Source organism: Lethenteron reissneri, chromosome 33 (assembly GCF_015708825.2).
Source record: "Lethenteron reissneri isolate LAM-NWPU_2019-01 chromosome 33, ASM1570882v1, whole genome shotgun sequence".
Taxonomy (NCBI): domain Eukaryota; kingdom Metazoa; phylum Chordata; class Hyperoartia; order Petromyzontiformes; family Petromyzontidae; genus Lethenteron; species Lethenteron reissneri.
Genome location: NC_083811.1, coordinates 3,324,166 through 3,344,357, shown reverse-complemented (window position 1 = coordinate 3,344,357; position 20,192 = coordinate 3,324,166). Strand labels below are relative to the sequence as shown.

General features: G+C 48.1%; 1 protein-coding gene across 1 annotated transcript in view; it reads right to left on the bottom strand.

The window, feature by feature from the left end:
- The window catches only part of ARHGAP8 (Rho GTPase activating protein 8), a 29,537-nt gene extending 9,345 nt beyond the window's left edge, over nucleotides 1-20,192 (bottom strand). Inside the window, exons 1-8 of the mRNA XM_061564307.1 lie at nucleotides 19,855-20,192; nucleotides 12,970-13,978; nucleotides 8,630-8,740; nucleotides 7,118-7,205; nucleotides 5,563-5,694; nucleotides 4,457-4,543; nucleotides 4,047-4,145; nucleotides 2,084-2,203 (exon numbers count right to left, since the gene is read on the bottom strand). Of these exons, the coding sequence (XP_061420291.1) occupies nucleotides 2,084-2,203; nucleotides 4,047-4,145; nucleotides 4,457-4,543; nucleotides 5,563-5,694; nucleotides 7,118-7,205; nucleotides 8,630-8,740; nucleotides 12,970-13,012 (680 nt within the window). The 5' untranslated portion in view covers nucleotides 13,013-13,978; nucleotides 19,855-20,192. The remainder of the gene's footprint in view (nucleotides 1-2,083; nucleotides 2,204-4,046; nucleotides 4,146-4,456; nucleotides 4,544-5,562; nucleotides 5,695-7,117; nucleotides 7,206-8,629; nucleotides 8,741-12,969; nucleotides 13,979-19,854) is intronic.

The window sequence follows — 20,192 nt, the reverse complement described above, 5'->3', positions numbered from 1 at the left end:
CCACGGTCCACTGGGCTCTACCCCGACCGGTGTGTTGGGGCACTGCACACCGCACCACTTAACGGACGCCACGGCCGTCATTAAACTATTATTTTACTTCTAGATTTGAAGCTTTCGTGACTGCAAGGATTCATATTCTTAGGTTTTTTCGGTAAAGTCACGTAGGTAAAAAATTTAAATTAATAAAAGTAAAATAATTTTATTTTTATTTTACTTCTATAAATTTTATTAAAAAATTTTACCTACGTGAGTTTACCTAAAAAACCTAAGAATATTATTTTACTCCTTCGTTTGATATGCAGGAGGTCGTGGATTCCATCCCGTCACTTCGTTGAGCTATCATTTGTGGCCAGGTCGCTTCTGAAAAAGAGCCGTATAGCTCAGTAGGCCTTACCTACTAAAATAAAAAAATTGTTTAGTTAACAGTTGGTGGTGTCTTCTCTCAGTTCTCTCCTTGCTGAAGCGACCAACATTTCTGAGAGGCTCAACTGGGACACGCCGGGTGGCAAGCTGCCAATCTCCTCCGTTCCATCAGCACTGCCAGCGGAGGACCCAAGGTGGGGCTGCACCTTGAACTGTTCTGTCACGTTTTACGACTGGAACAACGCAGCCCACGGGGTGTGTGTGGGCTATTTGTTTTGATCCACGTGAGCTCTTGCCTAAAGAATGTAGTCACGTGCTGCTCGGGCTGCAGTGTGTGGTGTCCAGGTCACATCCCCCCCCCCCCCCACCCAGTGATCCAGTAAACACACAGACACCATCACCAGTGCCGCCAGTTCGGTCATCCGGTGCGGCGGCTTAAACAACGGAGCAAGTTTCTTAAATCCCCATCCATTCAGCAGTAGATACATGAGTTGACCACAGCGAGAAGTTGACCAGCAGGTCACGTGGCGGTGAGGTAAAGTGTGGGTTACTCCCACCTCTTCCAAGAAATCTGCCCAACTTTGGGAAGAGTCGGCCAAATTGCCCTTTCGGAGGGGGATCTCGAAAAGCTCCCTCCAGTGGAGGCGCCTTCTTGCAGCAGTGGCGTGAGCGAAACACTTTCAGGGCTGAGCCTTTACGTTAACCACGTGCATCAGATCCTCTTAGCAGGCACATATTGACATTCAGGGAATTAAGTTCCGTACACAATAACGTTGCAGACGAGCACACACAATGACTCAACGAGTAAACAGAGAACATTCCCATGACTGAGCGTGGTGGAGTGGCTAATCAGGTCAGAGCAGGCGCGACTGGAGATCCTGGCTTCCAATCTTGGTGTTCAGCTGCCGCCTGTGATTAACCTGGATTCTCAAGTAGAGTGGGAATTGATGGTCTAAGCCTCAGTCACCGACGACTGCGGTTTAAACATTCAAACATTCCACCGCGTGAAATTTGTTTTGGCCCGTGAGAATAGAAAAAAAAACTCATCAGCTTTAACCGTCATATGACAAACATTACTCTCATGTGGCAGAGCGGGTAGGTACGTGCTTGCCCCCTACTGTGTGAAACAAAGGTCGATTGAAGATCATTTTAGTGGGAAGCGCTGTGATATTATCTCATGGTGTGGGGCGGTTTTCATCCAGCAGTGGCAGAGATACAACGATTTACTTCACCTCCCATGGCGATTCGAAGAACTGCCTCAATTCGGGGCCGCGATTCATTTAAAGAACGTTTTTTTGTAACACTGTCGTGAACGCAGCAACCACTCGTGTCTGTAGGCATCATGTGAATCCATGAAACGCAACGCGTCAGCGTCAGCCACGATCTCTCCACTTCTGGATGAAGGGCCTCTCCCCCGCAAATGCCGTCACCATGTTTAAAAAAAGACAACACGCACAAAAACATAGATTCCATCGAGCGCAGGGGTCGGCAACCAAAACAACAAGGGGCATTTTTTCTCGAATTCGGTACGTAACTCAATATTTCAAGAGCTGTGAATACATCAATAAATAACGCCACGAAGCAGTCCGCAAAGAGCCGCCGGTTGCCGACCTCGTGCGATTTTACCGGTGGTCTTGTGATCTTAAGAATCGATGTTAACTCGCAAATCGCAGCGCGCACGTGTGCGTGTGCGCATGTGTGTGTGCGCATTCGAGCTCACACGGCCAGCGAGATCCCAAACTGCTGGGTGGGCAGAGGAGGCCGAGGTGGTGGTTTCCGCTTCACCGGCGCCGCCGCCGCGGTGCCCCCCGCCTGCGCCGCTCTCAGCTCCGCGTCGTGCCTGGCGGTACCACTTTGCCATACTTCACCGCGCCGAGATTTCTTTCACGAGAGCAGCGTTTATAATAATCATCACAGCTAGGGGTTCATTTCAGCCGCGCCTTCTCCGGGTAGGTTGTGAGGCACAAGTCACGTGTCACCAGCTTCGGTCGAGCGGCAACAGGGAAAACACTTTCAGTGGCAGATTAATCTCCGATTACAGAACTCCATGAATACGCCCGGTATGCAGGAGGTCGTGAGTTCGATCCCGATCCTGACGCCCGTATATTTAAAGTTTGCTTGTTTTCTCTCCCAGTGGTCACGTGCGTATTTCTCCGGGTCCTGCAGTTTTCCCCTCCACATTTAGAATGAACATGCGTTTAGCTTACTTGGCTGCTGTTCATTTCCACGTGACAATAAGCCACCTCGTTGAGTAATCATTTATGGCCAGGTCGCTATTTCGCTCAGTGGGCCTCTTGCGTAACAAACAAAAAGTTGTTTATCGTTTAAAATGGAGGAAAACACAACAATCACCTAATTCTAGATTTGAAGTTTTCGTGACTGCAAGGATTCATACTCTTTGTTTTTTCGGTAAAGTCCGTAGGTAAAAAATTAAAATGAACCAAATCACGACGTTTCGGGCGCAACACAAGCGTCCTTCTTCAAGGGTAGCCGCAGCTTGTGCTGCGCCCAAAACGTCGTGATTTAATTTATTTTAATTGTTTACCTACGTGACTTTACCGAAAAAACCAAAGAGTACAACAATCACCGCAGATTGTGGTCAGGGATTTATATCTCACCGAATATTTTCCAGGTCGCTGACGGAGGCTGTCACGTGACTAGTAGCCGCAGCGAAAGCGAAAGGTAGACTGATGTGGTGTGCAGCATGTGAAAACAATCTTTTACTGGGTCGCTAACGCAGACAGACTGAGTTTGTTATCATCACACATTGGATGGAGCTGTGTTACACAGTGGTTGGCGCAGTATGGTCTTAACCAAGATTTTCAGGTAGGGGGGGCAACCCCTCCAGCAATGAAAAATGAAAGGAGTTGTAAGCAAGTAAGGACTTGTCCCTTGCTTTTCATTCGACGCGTGTGCAGCGATTGCGCAGCCATCGATCGAGGGTCGAATTCGAACCGCGTTGTGTGATTGGCATCGCGCTCGCTGAAGGTGAATGCCTTCAGGGAAGTCGTGTGCTGTATACGCAACTGCGCACAATTCTGAGTCACTTATAACTGCTTTGCCGTTACTTATTGCCAATTATGGACTCGGACTATTGTCCTATCATCTCATAAAGTCCCTGGCACGTAGTAATACTCTGGCTAAATGATCCGATTTTGATCGGATTATTGGGGGGACACGAACTAGAACGTGCATCGGGGGACATTCGGGGGACCCTCAAAATCATATTGGCCTGCGTTGGTTGCTTCGACCAAAGAACCGGAACTCCCCCACCCCAACCTCCACCCCCAACCCCCACCCCCTCCCCCCACCCCAAACCCCCACCCCCAACCTTCATTTTCTCCCACCCCCCCGACCTGTCCTGTATCAGGATGCTGATCGTGCAGATTGCTCCGGAGAATCAAATCTCAGAACTGTGTTTTTGTTCGTGAGGTGACCGAGGGATTTTTGCGATTCCCCGCGGTGTGACTCGCCGTCTAGGGTCGGTATGACGCCATCACAGCTGTCAGTCCACGCCGTCCTGGGTAATGTGCCCCAATTTTACTATCCGTGCCCTCGGGGACAGATTTGTGGTCGTGTCAGTCACCAGGAGCGATAGTCACCCCCAATTCGGTTTGCCGGAGCGCGCTAACCTCTACACCACCACCGCCATCTCCTCCTCCTTCTCAACACCTCTTTCTCACCTAATCACCTCGTCCGGGATGGCAACTCGGCTGCCCCTGATGTGCTGCTGCAGCTCGGCGAGGCAGCTGATGTACACGACCTTACGCACGAACTTGCGGCTGTGGGCACAGGGAGTTGAGCAGGGGAGACGGAGCGAGCTCGCGCGCACGGCCACGTAACACCGACGCACGGCCACGTAACACCGACGCACGGCCGAGTATCACCGACGCACGGCCGAGTAACGTACGTTGAACTTCTTTCGCACCGTACGTAGCCAACCGCGCTAATCTGAGGTGCGGTGGGGGGACGGGGCAAGAAGCACCAACGCCGCGCAGAGGGGCCCCTTCCCAGAAACGCCGAGTCTGCCGGTAACAAGCGGGCGACGACGACGCGACGTCGTTGCTCAGGGCGACGCGAGAGAGCCACGAACCTTATCAAGGGCCCGAAAAAATTCCACACGGTCTTAATGAAGCTTGACGGGTGAACGATGTACAAGACCTTGAGATTCTTCTTGTACCTGGCGAGAGAACAGAACGGACACAACGGGAGGAACTGAAACAACGATGCCTTGCAGAATGAAGCCGTCAAGGAAAGGCCAAGCCACAATTCTAATAACCCTATTGATTGGTGGGGGGGGGGAACCCTCCCTAAACAACACTGGCAATAACGAAAGAAACGTCTGGAAAAGCTGGCTGGTCAATCGATGATTGTTTTTTTAACAGAATGGGACAGGTCTAAATAAAAAAAAGTCTCAATAGATAACAATTACAGGCACAGCTGTAATGCTTCATTAAACATTTACCATCCCACAGGGGACTTGTTTAGACTGCTTGCTGCTTTAGGAGCCTGGACAAAGCCCCCCCCCCCCCTACTGCCCCTCTCACACACCCCCAGCCCTCCACCAGTGCGGCACCACACGAACGCACACGCAATGTGGACCAATTGCTACCAGGGAACAGAGGAGCAACTTAAGGCCGGCGCAGTGCTCAAGAGGGGATATTGTGGCTGGCTCCACTGCCTGGCTGAGGTTTGCATTCCATACCAGGTAGTTACTTGAGGCTAGGTGGAACTAGGGGGAATCCCAGGAATCACGGGACACGTTCACATACCACTGGGAAAGTGGCGGCGTTAGTCGTCGTAGCACACCGCTCGAAGATGCACACACACTTACAAGTAACGGCCACAACAACTGCCGTTGTGGGCGGTTGTTGTTGACGAGGAGCGGTGGTGTAGACAAAGATCCCCCCCCCCCCCCCATCTGGCAAGTGCTGTTAGCGGCCACTTATGAAGACCTGGCCGCATCGGTCTCCCCGGTGCTGATATTTTGCACATCGCACCGGGCGTACTCATTTACAGGCTGAGTCGATGTAGAAGAAGCCCATGACCGGTTGAGATATTCGCCAATCGATGTTGGCCGTGAGCGGTAATCGAACTCGGGTCGCTGGGTTCTCCGCGCAGCGTGACAACCACTGCACCACCGCTCCCCACATTCAAGCGCACACACACGGCGCCACACACGAGGAGAGCAGCCCCTACTTGCGGTCAAACTGCTTGTAGGCGTCGCGCAGCCACGAGAGCGAGGGTTTGTTCTGGCTCGTGAGGCCGTAGTGGAAGTACACGAGTGTGTAGTCGCTCTCCACGTAGTGTTCGAGAGTGTGCTTCAGGTACCTGGACATGGAATAAATCAGCCGCACACAACAAGAGACCACGATCAAAGATCCCCTTCGATAACCTTCGGCGATAATATTGAAGGCCCGGAATGGCACACGAGGGCACGCGTGGCCAACACCGCTCCTGGCCAACTTTTGTCTCCCCAGTGCTGATGTTTAGACGCCACACAAGGTAGGCCGAGTCGACCTAGGTGAGGTCAAGGACTGATTAAAATAATCGCCTCTGCTATCGGCCATGGGCGGGAATCAAAGTCGCGTCATCGGGTTTGTAGCGCAGTGTGTTAACCGCCGCACCACCACTCCCCTCAAAGATAAATACACACACATAGTGAGAACATACGAGATCTTAACCTCTTAATTTCAGACAGCTTTGTTGTGACGCGTCCTCAGTGAATATTGACTATACTTCACCACACTGGCCAGTGTGGTTTTTGCAATGCCGACTTTCGGCCCACAACGTAGCCCCGCAGCAGCCTGGAGTGGTGCACTGTGCGTGGTGCACTGTGCGTGGTGGTTGCTCTTCCAAGCATTATCCAGGCTCAAACTCAGCTTAACTTCTGAGATCTGATGAGATCGGGTGCATTGTGGGTGATTTTGATATAGGCGTACACACACACACTAAGTGAACACATTAAATCTGAACTTTCCACTCGGGTGGCTGTTTGCAGGCATCCACAGTGAATATGCAAACGCCTGATTGTTATGCTCTGTATACATGTGTAGCTATCCTAGAGCCTGTTTAAAGTTGTTTATAGACTGTATAGCAAACAACTGTCGTCTGCAATGTTTCAACGGAGGAGGAAGAATAGCCATCTCGACATTGGCATTTGTATGTATTTATAACTTCTTCCACACCATACGTAGCCAACCGTGCCAATCGGAGGTGAGAGTTGCCATTAAATGCAAGAATAGTATATATAACAGGATATAATGCGGGACGCACAGTCAAAACGAAGCCACTGGGCTCTGCTGCTAAAAGAGCTGCAGCCCTCCCGCAGGCTGCTTTGCATTTCTGTCCGGCAGCCGCGGTCGAGGGGTAAATTTATTCTACGTCTCTCCATTCTGTGGTGAAGTCGTGCGCAGATGCGAGTGCCTCTTGGGTCGAACGGCACTTTAGGACGCGCGGCGGTTGAATTTGTCACGCGCGCTCCACATTCTGGCGAAGCTTTAACGCGGCGCACTCCGTTCTGTGGAGGGCGCGCGAGCAGGGGGCGACGGGGACCGCGTGATTTGTTGAACAAGAAGAATAATAATCACGTTCGGTTTTACATAGCGTCGTCGTGAATGCACGACTGCCCGGCAGCTTGCCGTGTGACCTCCGCTACGGAGCCGGGGCGATAAATCAGCCGCTCTTTGATCGTGGTCTCTTGTCCAACGTGCGCGAGAAAGGGCCCCACGTTGCGCCCCGCACTGGAACTCACTGCAGCAGCTTGTGGTGGTTGAGCTGGTGACAAGGCGGCATGCGGCAGCAGCTGAACACGACAACGCGCCGGCCGTAGCTGTCGTCACCTGATCACGGCGACACGAGAGGGAAAAGGCCCCCCCCCCCGGCAGTCAGCACCGATTAACAACGCCACACCCTGCTCCTCCACAGCACGCACAGATCACACTCACAGCTCTCACGGCCCGCGCTCACAGCTTGCTTGTCCATCACGAAGGGCCGCAGGTGAATGTAGAGCCATGCTCCTCTTAACTCTGGTGATTTGTGGAGGGGCGGGTGCAACTGGTGGATACGATCATCCACAGATCGTAGCTCCTGAATCCCGTGTGGCGATATAATTTTGATGATTTACAGCCCTTTGCCAATACATTCATGGAAGGCCTCCTCCCTCCATGTTGTGCCACTTGTGGGAGATTTGTTGGACCATAACTTCATCTCACTGGTTAGCATAGGTTTGCAAAGGGGAGGAGGCCCAGTACCTGGATAGCAGGAAAAAACACTCGGTTAGCATATAGCAGAAGTTTCTGTGTATCAACTGGGGGTACGATAATAGGAAGGGCGATCAAATTATTGCAATGTTCAGGAGTTAAATGGCAATGTCGAGGTCTGCTAGCCACGACGAGAGGACCTCGGGAGCGGGTTCGTGTCGTTTAGAGCAGTTCGCTGCTCTAAATGTCCACATGATGATAAGCCACTTCGTTGGGCTACCATTTGTGGCCAGGTATTTTCGAAAAAAGATCAACATAGCTCAGTGGGCCTTATCCGGGGAGAGAAAAGAGAAAAAGAGAATCTTTTTTTTTTTACAGTTGAGAGTTTTGCTCCGTAGAAGCGGCACTTTCGTCACTTTTGTCGCTCGGCCCAAACGACGGTATGCCATAATTCTAGATTTGAAGTTGTCGTGACTGCAAGGATCCATACTCTTTGGTTTTTTCGGTAAAGTCACGTAGGTGAAAACAAAATAAAACAACTAAATTAAATCACGACGTTTCGGAAGCAACACAAGCATCCGTCATCAGGCGATAAGCTGTGACTTCTTGTCACATTGTCTGTTAAAAACTCTAACAGATAGGTGAGTGATAATTGTTTTTTTACCCTTTTATCTGGCAACAAAACTGACACCTTTTTTACGAGGAGTCATGTTTGCATAGACCACAATACCTGCAGTCATAAAGCAAACAAAAAACATAACTTTGATAATGTATGCACTGTCCTTATCAGAGTTATGTTTTTGTTTGCATTATGACTGTAGGTATTGTGGTCTATGCAAACATGACTCCTCATAAAAAAGGTGTCAGTTTTGTTGCCAGATAAAAGGGTAAAAAACCAATTATCATATTTTTTACTGGCAAATGAGGTACCAATGGTGTAGATAGGTGAGTTTCGGGGCAACGTAAAAACACGTCAATCGGTGCGGCCCACACGAGGAGAGGGACACCGTCGCGAGTGCGGAGCGCGATTGTGAATGTGCATGGATACCGGAGAGCGCGCGTACCCGCCACCTCCAGGATGCCGTGACGAGCCACGTCGTAATAGGGGTCGTTGATGTCCACGTGCGACTTTCTGCTGCTGCCGCCGTTCTCCGCCGCCCCGGGGGAGGTCTCGTCTAGGGAAGGTGGCGCTCGGGTTGAGTGTCGTGGATTTGTACCCCACCCCAAATGTCCACGGTGAAAGCGAAAAAAAATTCATCTTCAAAAAGAGACTTTGGCCTAGATGATGAAACAGTAGCTGAAATGTGTGCAAATAAGCACGGAGAAAGAGAGTGAGCTACACGCTTGCTTAGAATGTTACTTTGAGAAATATGATGAGGAATGCACGGAGTAGAGTCAGAGACATCATCTTGGATGCCAGGGAAAGGTAAGGGGGAGCTGTTAGCGAGGATGCCTGGCAGTCGAGACTAAGGGCGGATTGGGAACCAAACACGGGATGACACTTGGCAGAGGACCACCATGGAAATGGAGCAATGAAATCAGCTGTTGTGGTACGAACGAGATGGATTTACAAATCGAGTACGACGTTTCACTGGTGATACAACTAGCTTCATCAGGTGATAGCCAGAATTTTGACTCTCCAACACACCGGTGTGCTTTACTCATAACCAATTGGCACGTTTCGTTTTCTTGACAACCCTTACTAATTGGCTGTGTCGGGTGGTTGCGGTTTTAGCGACACATTTATATTCATGCGATCAAACAAAAACCTTCCATTGTGGAGATGGTTTTGTCGCAAGCGGAGAGCATGAGAGTTGGTGACTCGAGGAAGCCTTCATCAGGCAATGGATAGATCACGGCTATTGATGATGCTCAAAACAATGTTAACGGTTGCAATTTATTGCCATAACAAATCGGCTTTTAGTGGGGGCCATGGCATTAGAACTGCTTTAAAAGCTAAACAAGAGAGGCTGTAGATTGGGACGATATGGACAGATAAGGTTGGCTGTGTAAGATGGCACACTAGGATAAACAAGGCAAGCATTCTCAATCGGACCCGACATTCTTGTCCGCTTGCTGGCCAAACAGTTTACGTCTGACTAACTCTGGAAGTTCCAATATTGTTTTTCTTTCACTCTGATTTCATCACCAGACACTCCGGCTGCCTTTGCCAAGCAGTTGGGAACAAAAAAAACACAAATTTGCCAACTTGTCATGCATGAGCGAGCAGTTATGGAGGTCGTCAAACTCCACCTCCCAATCATTTGCCAACATATTCACCACTCACATTAAACATCAACCACCACCAAACGGGGGAATGAGAGTGTGAGTGTTTCTGCCGATTGTTATTATAGGCAAAGATGCAACTAAGAAATTGCTCACTCATGCCACTGCTGGTGCAAGTTCTATACTAGGGGCAGCACGGTGGCTAGGAGATGTTAACTACCTCGCCTGATATACAGGAGGTCGTGAGTTCGATCCCGACCCTGACGCCTGTATATTTGGAGTTTGCGGTGTCTCTCTCCCTGTGTGAGTTTTTTTTATCCGGGTCCTCCAAATTTCCCCTCCACGTTTAGAAACATGTGTGAGAAGTATTTGGCTGCTACACATTTCCACACGACTCCGGGTCCTCCGGTTTTGCCCTCCAAGTTTCGAATCAACGTCAAGCGTTTAGAGTATTTGGCTGCGATACATTTCCACACGATAAGCCACTTCGCTGAGCTATCACTTGTGGCCAGGTCGCTTCTGAAAAAGAGCTACATAGCTCAGTGGGGCCTTATCTGGTAAAAATATATATACAGTACTAGCGGGGAGCGGCGATGCAGTGGTTAGTGCTGTGCCGCGCTACGAACCCGGTGACACGATTTCCGCTCACGGCTAAGAGGCCGTCCATAAATGACGTCACGCGATTATCGACGATTTTTGACCCCCCTCCCCCTTCGTCACACGGCGTCACTAAAAGTCAGACCCCCCCCCCCTCAAATATGACGTCACAAAGCTCTGCGCCCCCCCCCCCCCCAAAAAAATATAAAACATGCTTCAAATCGCTTTAAACTATTGTTATTGTAGTGCGTATTTAATGTGGCATTCATTAAAAGTCTATTTAATTAAGTAGAACGTGTTGTCTATATTTATTTAAAGTTACGCATTTTGATGTGACGTCACATTTCTCAACCCCCCCCCCCCCCCATCGTCACACATCGTCACAAATGTCTGACCCCCCCCTAGGTGCGTGACGTCATTTATGGACGGCCCCGAACACCAGTGGCAATCATTTGAACTGGTCCTGAGTCTCTCCTCAAAAAGAGTACCTGGTGCGGTGTGTAAACTTAGCCACTCGTATCAAAAGTCTGTAACTCTGTTAAGGCTAAACGCGTATCTTTGTCATAGGAGAGGGAGCTCTAGAGGGTCCCTCGAGAGAGCATTTTGGCCTACTCTTCCATCTTCTTGGTTCTTTCGGTAAAGTCACTTAAAAGGGAAATAATAAAATAATAAAAATAATAAAAATAAAACATAATAAAATTTATTATAATAAAATAAATTATGTTTTATTTTTATTATTCTATTATTTCCCTTCTATGTGACTTCACCGAAAAAAACCAAGAAGATGAATCCTGCAGTTACGAAAGCTTTAAATCGAAATTATTTTTTTACTCTTCCATGTTGGCTGGAAGTCTCGGACGATGTGGGTGAGGTTCTCACACGTTACCCCCCCTCCCTCCGCCCCACGGATCAACTGTGGCCATCCCATTTCAGAAAATCGAACAGCTAATCATTACAACCAAGGCAGCATAGATTGTTGTACTAGTCCCCGTTAATCTTCGCGTGCTCGTAAAGTTAATCATTGCTATTTTTATTTCCTCGTCTAAAAACTGTTTGCCGTGGGGATTCCCAGCTGGCCAGCATTTCCCCCCCCCCCCCTTTCCACTGCAAACTCCATTTTTACAATCGAGATTGTGATATACGTATGTTTTATACACATTTATAGAGAGATATAACGTCACCAATTGTATATTGGTCCTTTCAAGGCTCGGCGTTATTATCGGCGAATGCGTTTCGTTTTTGTTGTTGTGCAAGAGCCGGCACAATACCTGTGGTACACGCGCGGCGTTTACGACGATGCAATGTTGTTTATCGAATGTGCCCGGATCTTAATTAAACACGTATGCCTGAAATATGGACAGGAATGGATTGTTCTTCTTCCCTCGCCCTCAGATGAATTATGATCAGCAGCTGAGAAACGGGGGAGGGGGGGGCAAACTCCCTCCAGACTCCAGCGTAGTGCGGAGCAGAAACATCAATACATTGACGCTCTTAGTCGGTGTAAACACGTGGATTAATTGATCATCATCGTCATCAGCAGCAGCAGCAAAAGCAGCCATGGTCTAACCACCACTGGATGGATGAAGGCCTTCCCCAAGCTGTCCTCCAGTATAAATAAATATTATCTCTCACTGTCCTGTGATGCATCTAGCTCATAAAACAGGGTTTTTGGGTTAGATCGCGTAAGTATAAACTCTCTACCAACCAACACAGCCAGTAAGGTTTGTCAATTTGCGCGCGTTACAAAATTGTACTATTAAACAACGCGCCAATTAGTTACTACTTCAGCCCACCGGTGTGTTGGAGAGTAAATCCACAACATTTATCATTTCAATACGACGTTTCGCTGGTAATTACACACAGCTTCGGGCGAAAAACCAACATGTCTCTAATGCAGTCTGAAATTTATTAATTGTGGATGCATTTTAATAACATTTCTGGCTCAGCTGTTGTACAAAGTTGGTGCCAAAGCCAGAGGGAACCTCCAGGTGTCTGGAATCCCAGAGCTGGATTGAGGCCTGGGGCAGAGTGGCACGTGGGGGGTACCCCCCCCCTATTAATTAAGAACAGCAACAACAAAAACCCATGTCTGTTGTGGGCACCCCCCTTTTTGAGCGAGCGCCCCCTGGATAAAGCGTCCCCCCCTCCTCCCTCCCCTTCCGTCTCTGAACAAATCTGTCCTAAATGCCAAAACGGCACAAAATGTTTATCGAATTTCGATTTAAAGCTTTCGTGACTGCAGGGATTCATCTTCTTGGTTCTTTCGGTAAAGTCACGTAGAATGGAAATAATAAAATAATAAAATAATAAAACATAAAATAATTCTCACGACGTTTCGGCCACAACGCAAGCAGCCTTCCTCAGGTGGAGAACAGACACAACGCAAGCAGCCGTCCTCAGGTGGAGAACAGACCTGTTGGAGAACAGACCTGTTCTCTACCTGAGGACGGCTGCTTGCGTTGTGGCCGAAACGTCGTGAGAATAATTTTATTATGTTTTATTATTTTATTATTTCCATTCTACGTGACTTTTACCGAAAGAACCAAGAAAATGTTTATCGAGTTAACTCCGAGCTCCCTACCGGCTTTGATGGGCCCCTCCTCGGCCAGACGCAGGCGCCCCATCGTGGGCAGCGGCGCTTCCTCTCCCAGGTACTCGAGCGCACCCGCAGTCCTCCACTCCCGGCTCTCCCATCCCGGGTGGCCGCTGCCTCGTTCGCCGTGGCTACGGAGCAATCCGTGCGTGCGTGCGTGCGTCCGCCGGTCCGCTTGCGAGGAGGACGAATCCAGGAGGTGGCTGCTGTTGTTATCTCGTGCCCTGTGCGCTCCACGACTTCCTGGCCGGCTGAAAACGCGCGCTGTTGTCAGGTTCCTTGCCACGTAACTCTAGAAGAATGTGAAACAGAAAGCGGACGGTGGGGGGGGCGGGGATGCTTTGTGTTTTTTGTCCCCGCGCGTCTCTGATGAGCAAGGTTGGCTACGTACGGCGCGAAAGAAGTTCGGCATACGGGAAACGCAAAACGAGGAAGCCAAACCGCAGTGTGTTTACGTCTGCTGCCGCTCCATTGTAAATGGGAGGGGAAAAAAACACAGGTCAGAGTACTCTGAGAAGTGAACGGGGAGTGGTGGGGGGGAACATCCCAGTTTTTATTTTTAGACTTGGCCAACCAATTACTATTGAAAGCTAATGCTGGTTCACGTATATGTTATGTCAACAGATTTTCTTTTTAATTCGGTGCAATAATGATTGATAATTTGCAGACCTTCCTCAATCAACTGCTGAATGAAAGCCCTCCCCCACCCACTTTTGCTGATCATGGAAGGTTATTTGACCATACTTTCACCATACTTTCACCAGGCTGGTGAAGGAGTGGAGGGTGCCCAGGACCGGCTCAGATACCACTCGCCACCGATGCAAGCCGTGTCTGAAATCGATCTGAGGTTCGAATTAAAACCACTGTCACTTGTTTGATTGCATGGATGATCAATAACGAGGAACGTGTGTGTACTTGTACAGCCCTTTGTCAATCCACCGCTTGGATGAAGGCGTCGGGAGTGGGGGACAATTTCACCATACTTCACTACGCTGGCCTGTGCGGGTTGACGGAAGCAGGAAGCCGAGACATGCGAGCACAGACGTACAGTACAACAATAGTATTTGTTGCTTTGTTGTGGGCAGCAGATGACATCATAGCCCTTCAGCAGCCTATAACACCTGTTTTTGTTTGGTGGTTGCACATCCAGGCACTATCCAGACCCAACCCTTGGTGAAGTTCTGAGAAGAATGAGATAGGGTGCATTCCAAGTGATATGGTCAGAGACAGAAAATTTAAATACGACACTGAAATATAGCAAACAGGTTTGTCTGAGTTTTTTTTATATTTGTCTCAAAATAGGTTTTCTACCCGAGATGTTACAACGTCACCATGTATGGTGGTGGTGGTCTCTCCGATAATCATCGCCACCACAACCTCATCACCACCATTATCATCACAACAACCTCATTGCCAACACAACCTCATCACCACCATTATCATCACAACAACCTCATTGCCAACACAACCTCATCACCACCATTATCATCACAACAACCTCATTGCCAACACAACCTCATCACCACCTTCATCACCATAACCACCATTATCGCCATCAGCACCACAGCCTCATCACCACCATTATTATCACCATCACCACCATTATAAACACCACCACGGCTGTCTCCACTACCGTAATCATCACTATTCCTACAACATCTAAACTGAATCAAAATGTTTTTTTTTTATCTAAGTTGAAAACTATTTTTTTTAGAATTACTGTTTGTGTTTAGTTTGTTGTCCTTCCACCGGACCTGGGTTTGCTATGTACGGTGCGAAAGAAGTTCCACACACACAATCTATGCCAGGTGAAAGTGTCCCTGCTCAATCAGCATTCGACAAATGCCATCATCTTGGTTGTCAGAACCGAGCCAGAGAACAGACATTCCACATTACTTTGGCAAGAATCCATTCTACCACTACCCCCACCATCATAATCCCCACCACAATAACCTTCACAATCGTCGTCATCATCACCACCACTGCTGCTTCGACCAGTTCTGCAATCATCATCACCACCGTCACCATAAGATAAAGGTCCCCTGTATAGCCTTAACAGACTGTTAGAGCAAGTGTTGTTAGCGAGTAGCACCTATGAAGGCCGGCACGGCATACGAGGGGGTGGGTGGCCAGCACCACGCCCGGCCGCCTTTGTCTCCCCCAGTGGCGATGTTTACATACCGCACAAGGTACTCATTTCAGACCGAGTTGACCTAGGGGAGGCCCAGGACCGGTTCAAATAATTAAATCGTCAACGGTGGTGGCCGCAAGCAGGAATCGCCCTCGGGTCGCCGGGTTCGGAGCGCAGCGCGCTAACCCACGACACTACCGCTCCCCATCACCACCACGATCACCACCACCATCATCACGACCACCACCGATACCACCATCATAATCACAATGCTTCCCAAAAATACACCAAGCCAAAGTGTCCCTGGCTCGAAAGAGCACTGGGACAAATTCCCATCTCCACTGGCAGTCCAGATAGGAGCCAGAGTGCGGGCATCACCGTGGCAAGAGCTCATTCGACCACGCAGAGGAACTCGAAACCGCAGTTGCCACCCACCCACCCCAGTGACCCCACAAGTCTTGACGAGGCTGAGCGAGTGGAGAGCTACAACACGAGCAAGCCGGTTTAATGGTCCACGGATGAACCCGGGCAATTACGCAGGGCAGTGCGCTTCTCTAAAGCTGGGCGTGAATAATTGGCTCTGAATTTAATGACCAACTTCTAATCTGCATGGCTGTGCTGACAGTCAAGTCACGGGGCGGCCAGTAACACCCACCCCCCACGTCGCTTCGACCTGTCCACATTAGACCCAGAGAGATAGAGTTACGCTTGTGCAAACCCCTTACACGACTACGGTATTCTATTCGTGCGCAACGGCAGGCAAATATGTTCTAGAGCTAATGCCAGAAAAAAGTGGAAAACCTATTCTCATATTTTGGAACCGGCAAAGGAGATCCCATGATGTAGCTGCTCACCCAGAGCTCTCGTTACTCTGATGGTGGCGTTGTCTTTGTGCTGTGTTCGCCTTTTGGCGTCCTCTGGTCTAACACCTTTTGAGACGAGGCTCAAAAGAAAGCTGTCTCTGGTGTGGACCAATCAGTTTCAAAGACAATTGCATGTATTATTAAAGTGTTTTTGTTTGCATTCTGACCACAAGTATTGTGCTTAATGCAGACATGATTCCTTGTAAAAGATTTCAGTTTGGTGTTTTAACATCTTAACACCGGTTTTGTTGCCAGAAAAAAGGGGAAAACCGATTCTTATATTTTGGTACTGGCAAAGGAGGTCCCATGATGATAGAGTTGATGTTGTTTGGCTTTTCCTCCTCCGTTGAAGGGGCGTATACTTAGTGGTTTATTGGGGGGGGGAAAGACTGATTCAAGTTCACGATGGGATCCTACATGTCATCATCAGCCGTGAGCTATCCACTGCTGGATGAGTTACATCACGCATTTGTGCGATCTTTCGAGACTCGGCACGGTCAGCCACCCATTGCTTTAGTGAGGATGCCGTCGTTCCTGAGACACACACACAGACTACAGGTGATTTCCCCACTTTGTTCAAAAAAAAAGGGCGCACAAAGCGAAACCGCACGAGGAAACAGCTGCCACCTGCCGAGTAGCGTGCACAGTACACACGCATGGTGCACACACAGTACACACAGTACATACATAGTATACACACACAGTACATACAGTATATACACACAGTATACACACACTACACACAGTATATACACAGTGCATACAGTATACACACAGTACACACAGTATACACACACACAGCACACACAGTATACACACACAGTATATACACAGTACACACAGTATACACACAGCACACACAGCAAATACACACACAGCACACACAGTATACACACAGCACACACAGTACATACACAGTATATACACACACACAGTACACACAGTATACACACAGTATACACACACACTACACACAGTACATACACACACAGTACATACAGTATACACACAATACACACAGTATACACACACACAGTACACACAGTATACGCACACACAGTACACACAGTATACCCACACACAGTACACGCACACGCACACATAGTACACACAGTATACTCACACACACAGTACACACAGCACACACAGTATATACACAGTACATACAGTATACACACAGCACACACAGTATATACACACACAGCACACAGTATACACACACAGTACACACAGTATATATACACACACAGTACACACACACACAGTACACACAGTATATACACACGGTACACACAATACACACACACACACAGTATACACAGTACACACAGTATATACACACAGTACACACAGTATATACACAGCACACACAGTATATACACAGCACACACAGTATATACACACAGTACACACAGTATATACACAGCACACACAGTATATACACAGCACACACAGTATATACACAGCACACACACAGTACACACAGTATACACACACAGTACACACACACTACATACAAGTATACACACACAGCACACACAGTATATACACACACACAGTACACACAATAGATATACACACACACGGTACACACAGTACACACACACAGTATACACAGTACACACAGTATATATATACACACACACAGTACACACAGTATATACACACACACACCACACAGTATATACACACACACACACAGTATATATACACACACAGTATACACACACAGTACACACAGTACACACCCAGTACACACAGTGTATATACACACACAGTACACACACACAGTACACACACAGTATACACACAGTACACACACAGTATACACACAGTACACACACAGTATACACACACAGTACACACACACAGTACACACACAGTACACACACAGTATACACAGACACAGTACACACACAGTATACACACACACAGTACACACACAGTACACACACACACAGTACACACAGTATATATACACACACACACAGTACACACAGTATACACACACAGTATAAACACACACACAGTACACACAGTATATACACATACAGTACACACACAGTACACACAGTACACACACACACAGTACACACAGTACACACAGTACACACACACACCCAGTACACACAGTATATATACACACACGGTACACACAGTATATACACACATAGCACACACAGTATACACACACAGTATATACACACGGTACACACAGTACACACACACAGTATACACACAGTACACACACACAGTACACACAGTATATACACATACAGGACACACATAGTACACACAGTATATACACACACAGTATACACACACACAGTACACACAGTATATATACACACAGTACACACAGCACATACATATTACACAATATACACACACACACACAATAAACACACAATACACACATACAGGACACACACAATGTTGTCCAACCTCTGACCGCAAAGCCGCGTGTGAGTGAATTCAGACCGCATATCGAGAATGTGGGGCTAGAAACAGGTTAGCTGCAAATACGCGAAATCGCATAAACCGAGTCCGCACGAAGCGAGGAATACCTATACGGCCTTAGTCCATCAGCCTATGGGATTTCCAGACCCAATATTATCCAGCAGTACTCTATAGAGGTGCTTGTACTTGAACGTGCCCGAGACAATGTCCCCCTCGGAGATGGGAGCTCTGAGATAACCGTGTCTGGAGGAGCTACATTGGATGATTGTTACTTCACAGAATCGTGAGATATTGTATGCGGGTTGTGGAGGTCTTCGTCCAGCAGTGGATAGTTCATGGCCGCGTGTGGAGATTTTGTTGAAGACAAACTATCGATCCGATTAGGACGTTGAATGGTTTTAGCAACGGTGCTGGCTAAACAACTGAACGCAGGACCCTCATGAATGTGGCTCGAGAATTTGGGGTAAATAAAAATGGACATCAATGTGTAATCGTTAATTTGACTCGTTAAACAAATAACATGCCGAGTTTGCAGATGCTATCGGCAGGAGCAGTCCCATTTACGAATGTAAAATAAACCTACACATTAGCATTCATTGTAAGTTATTTTGGGGCACTGTAATGAATAAGTGAATAGACCTCTCCGCATTAAAATTGTATATTGTGGTCGGTCCATCAGCCTGTGGGCTTTCAGAGGAAACAGAACCGTAGGTAAAGATCCCCCGTGTAGCCTGTAATAGACTGTAGGGGCAAGTGCTGTTAGCGAGCACCTATGAAGGCCGTAACAGCACACGAGGGAGTGGGTGGTAATGTTTTTACACCGCACCAGGTACTCATTTCAAGTTCAATTTCATTTATTAGGTATAGCCCTGTGAGCCATTCGGCTCTTGAAGCGGGTGCAACCGCAACAAGCAAAAAACAAAAACATGAACAAGAAAAGATCTTAAAGTGAATATGTGACTAAGTGCAAACAGAAAATCCAAGAAAAGACAGCAAAATATTGCAGAAAAAAATCACCGTCTACACCAACGCTGTGTGCAAAAATCCCATTGGGATGCAAGTCAAACAACAACAACCACCACAAGACAACTTAGATTAAGGCCATCATTCTTACTCCGTACTACAACAAACAAACATGGCCAAACCAAAAATAAAGCCATGAAAGCATTGAAACAGTGATCATAAGAACTGTGACGGAATTTTCATAACAAACGACATAAACAACATGTACCACCACCAAACCCTGTAGCCATAGCTGGCTGAGGCTGAGTAGATCTTGGGGAGGGCTCTGGGACCGGTTCAGATAATCATCACCGGTATTGGCCGTGAGCGCGAATCGAACTCGGGTCGCCAACTAACTACTACCAACTAGCGCTCCCCATCATACACACATACGCACGCACGTAAGCACCGACATACCTTGTAGCCCACGCGGTATGCAATGAAGTCTCCCACGGAAGCCAAAACAAAAACCCAACTCCCAACACCGGAGCGTGCACCCAAAGCGCAACACCAATTCCAGGCAGGACAATTCAACTTGCAAGTTCAAACGCCACGCTCGCAATCGCGTCGCCAATCTACCTGCCCTCTCGCTTACGTACACTACACATGGACTTGCACACAACGACTATGAATTAATATTATTATCTCAGCGTCCACAAGTTCGCCAATAATGCCAGTGTGCAATAACGTGAGATGGTTACGGGGTGACGGCCAGCAGTGAGCGAACCCAGCTGCTGCTGTTCGCTGTTCCGCAC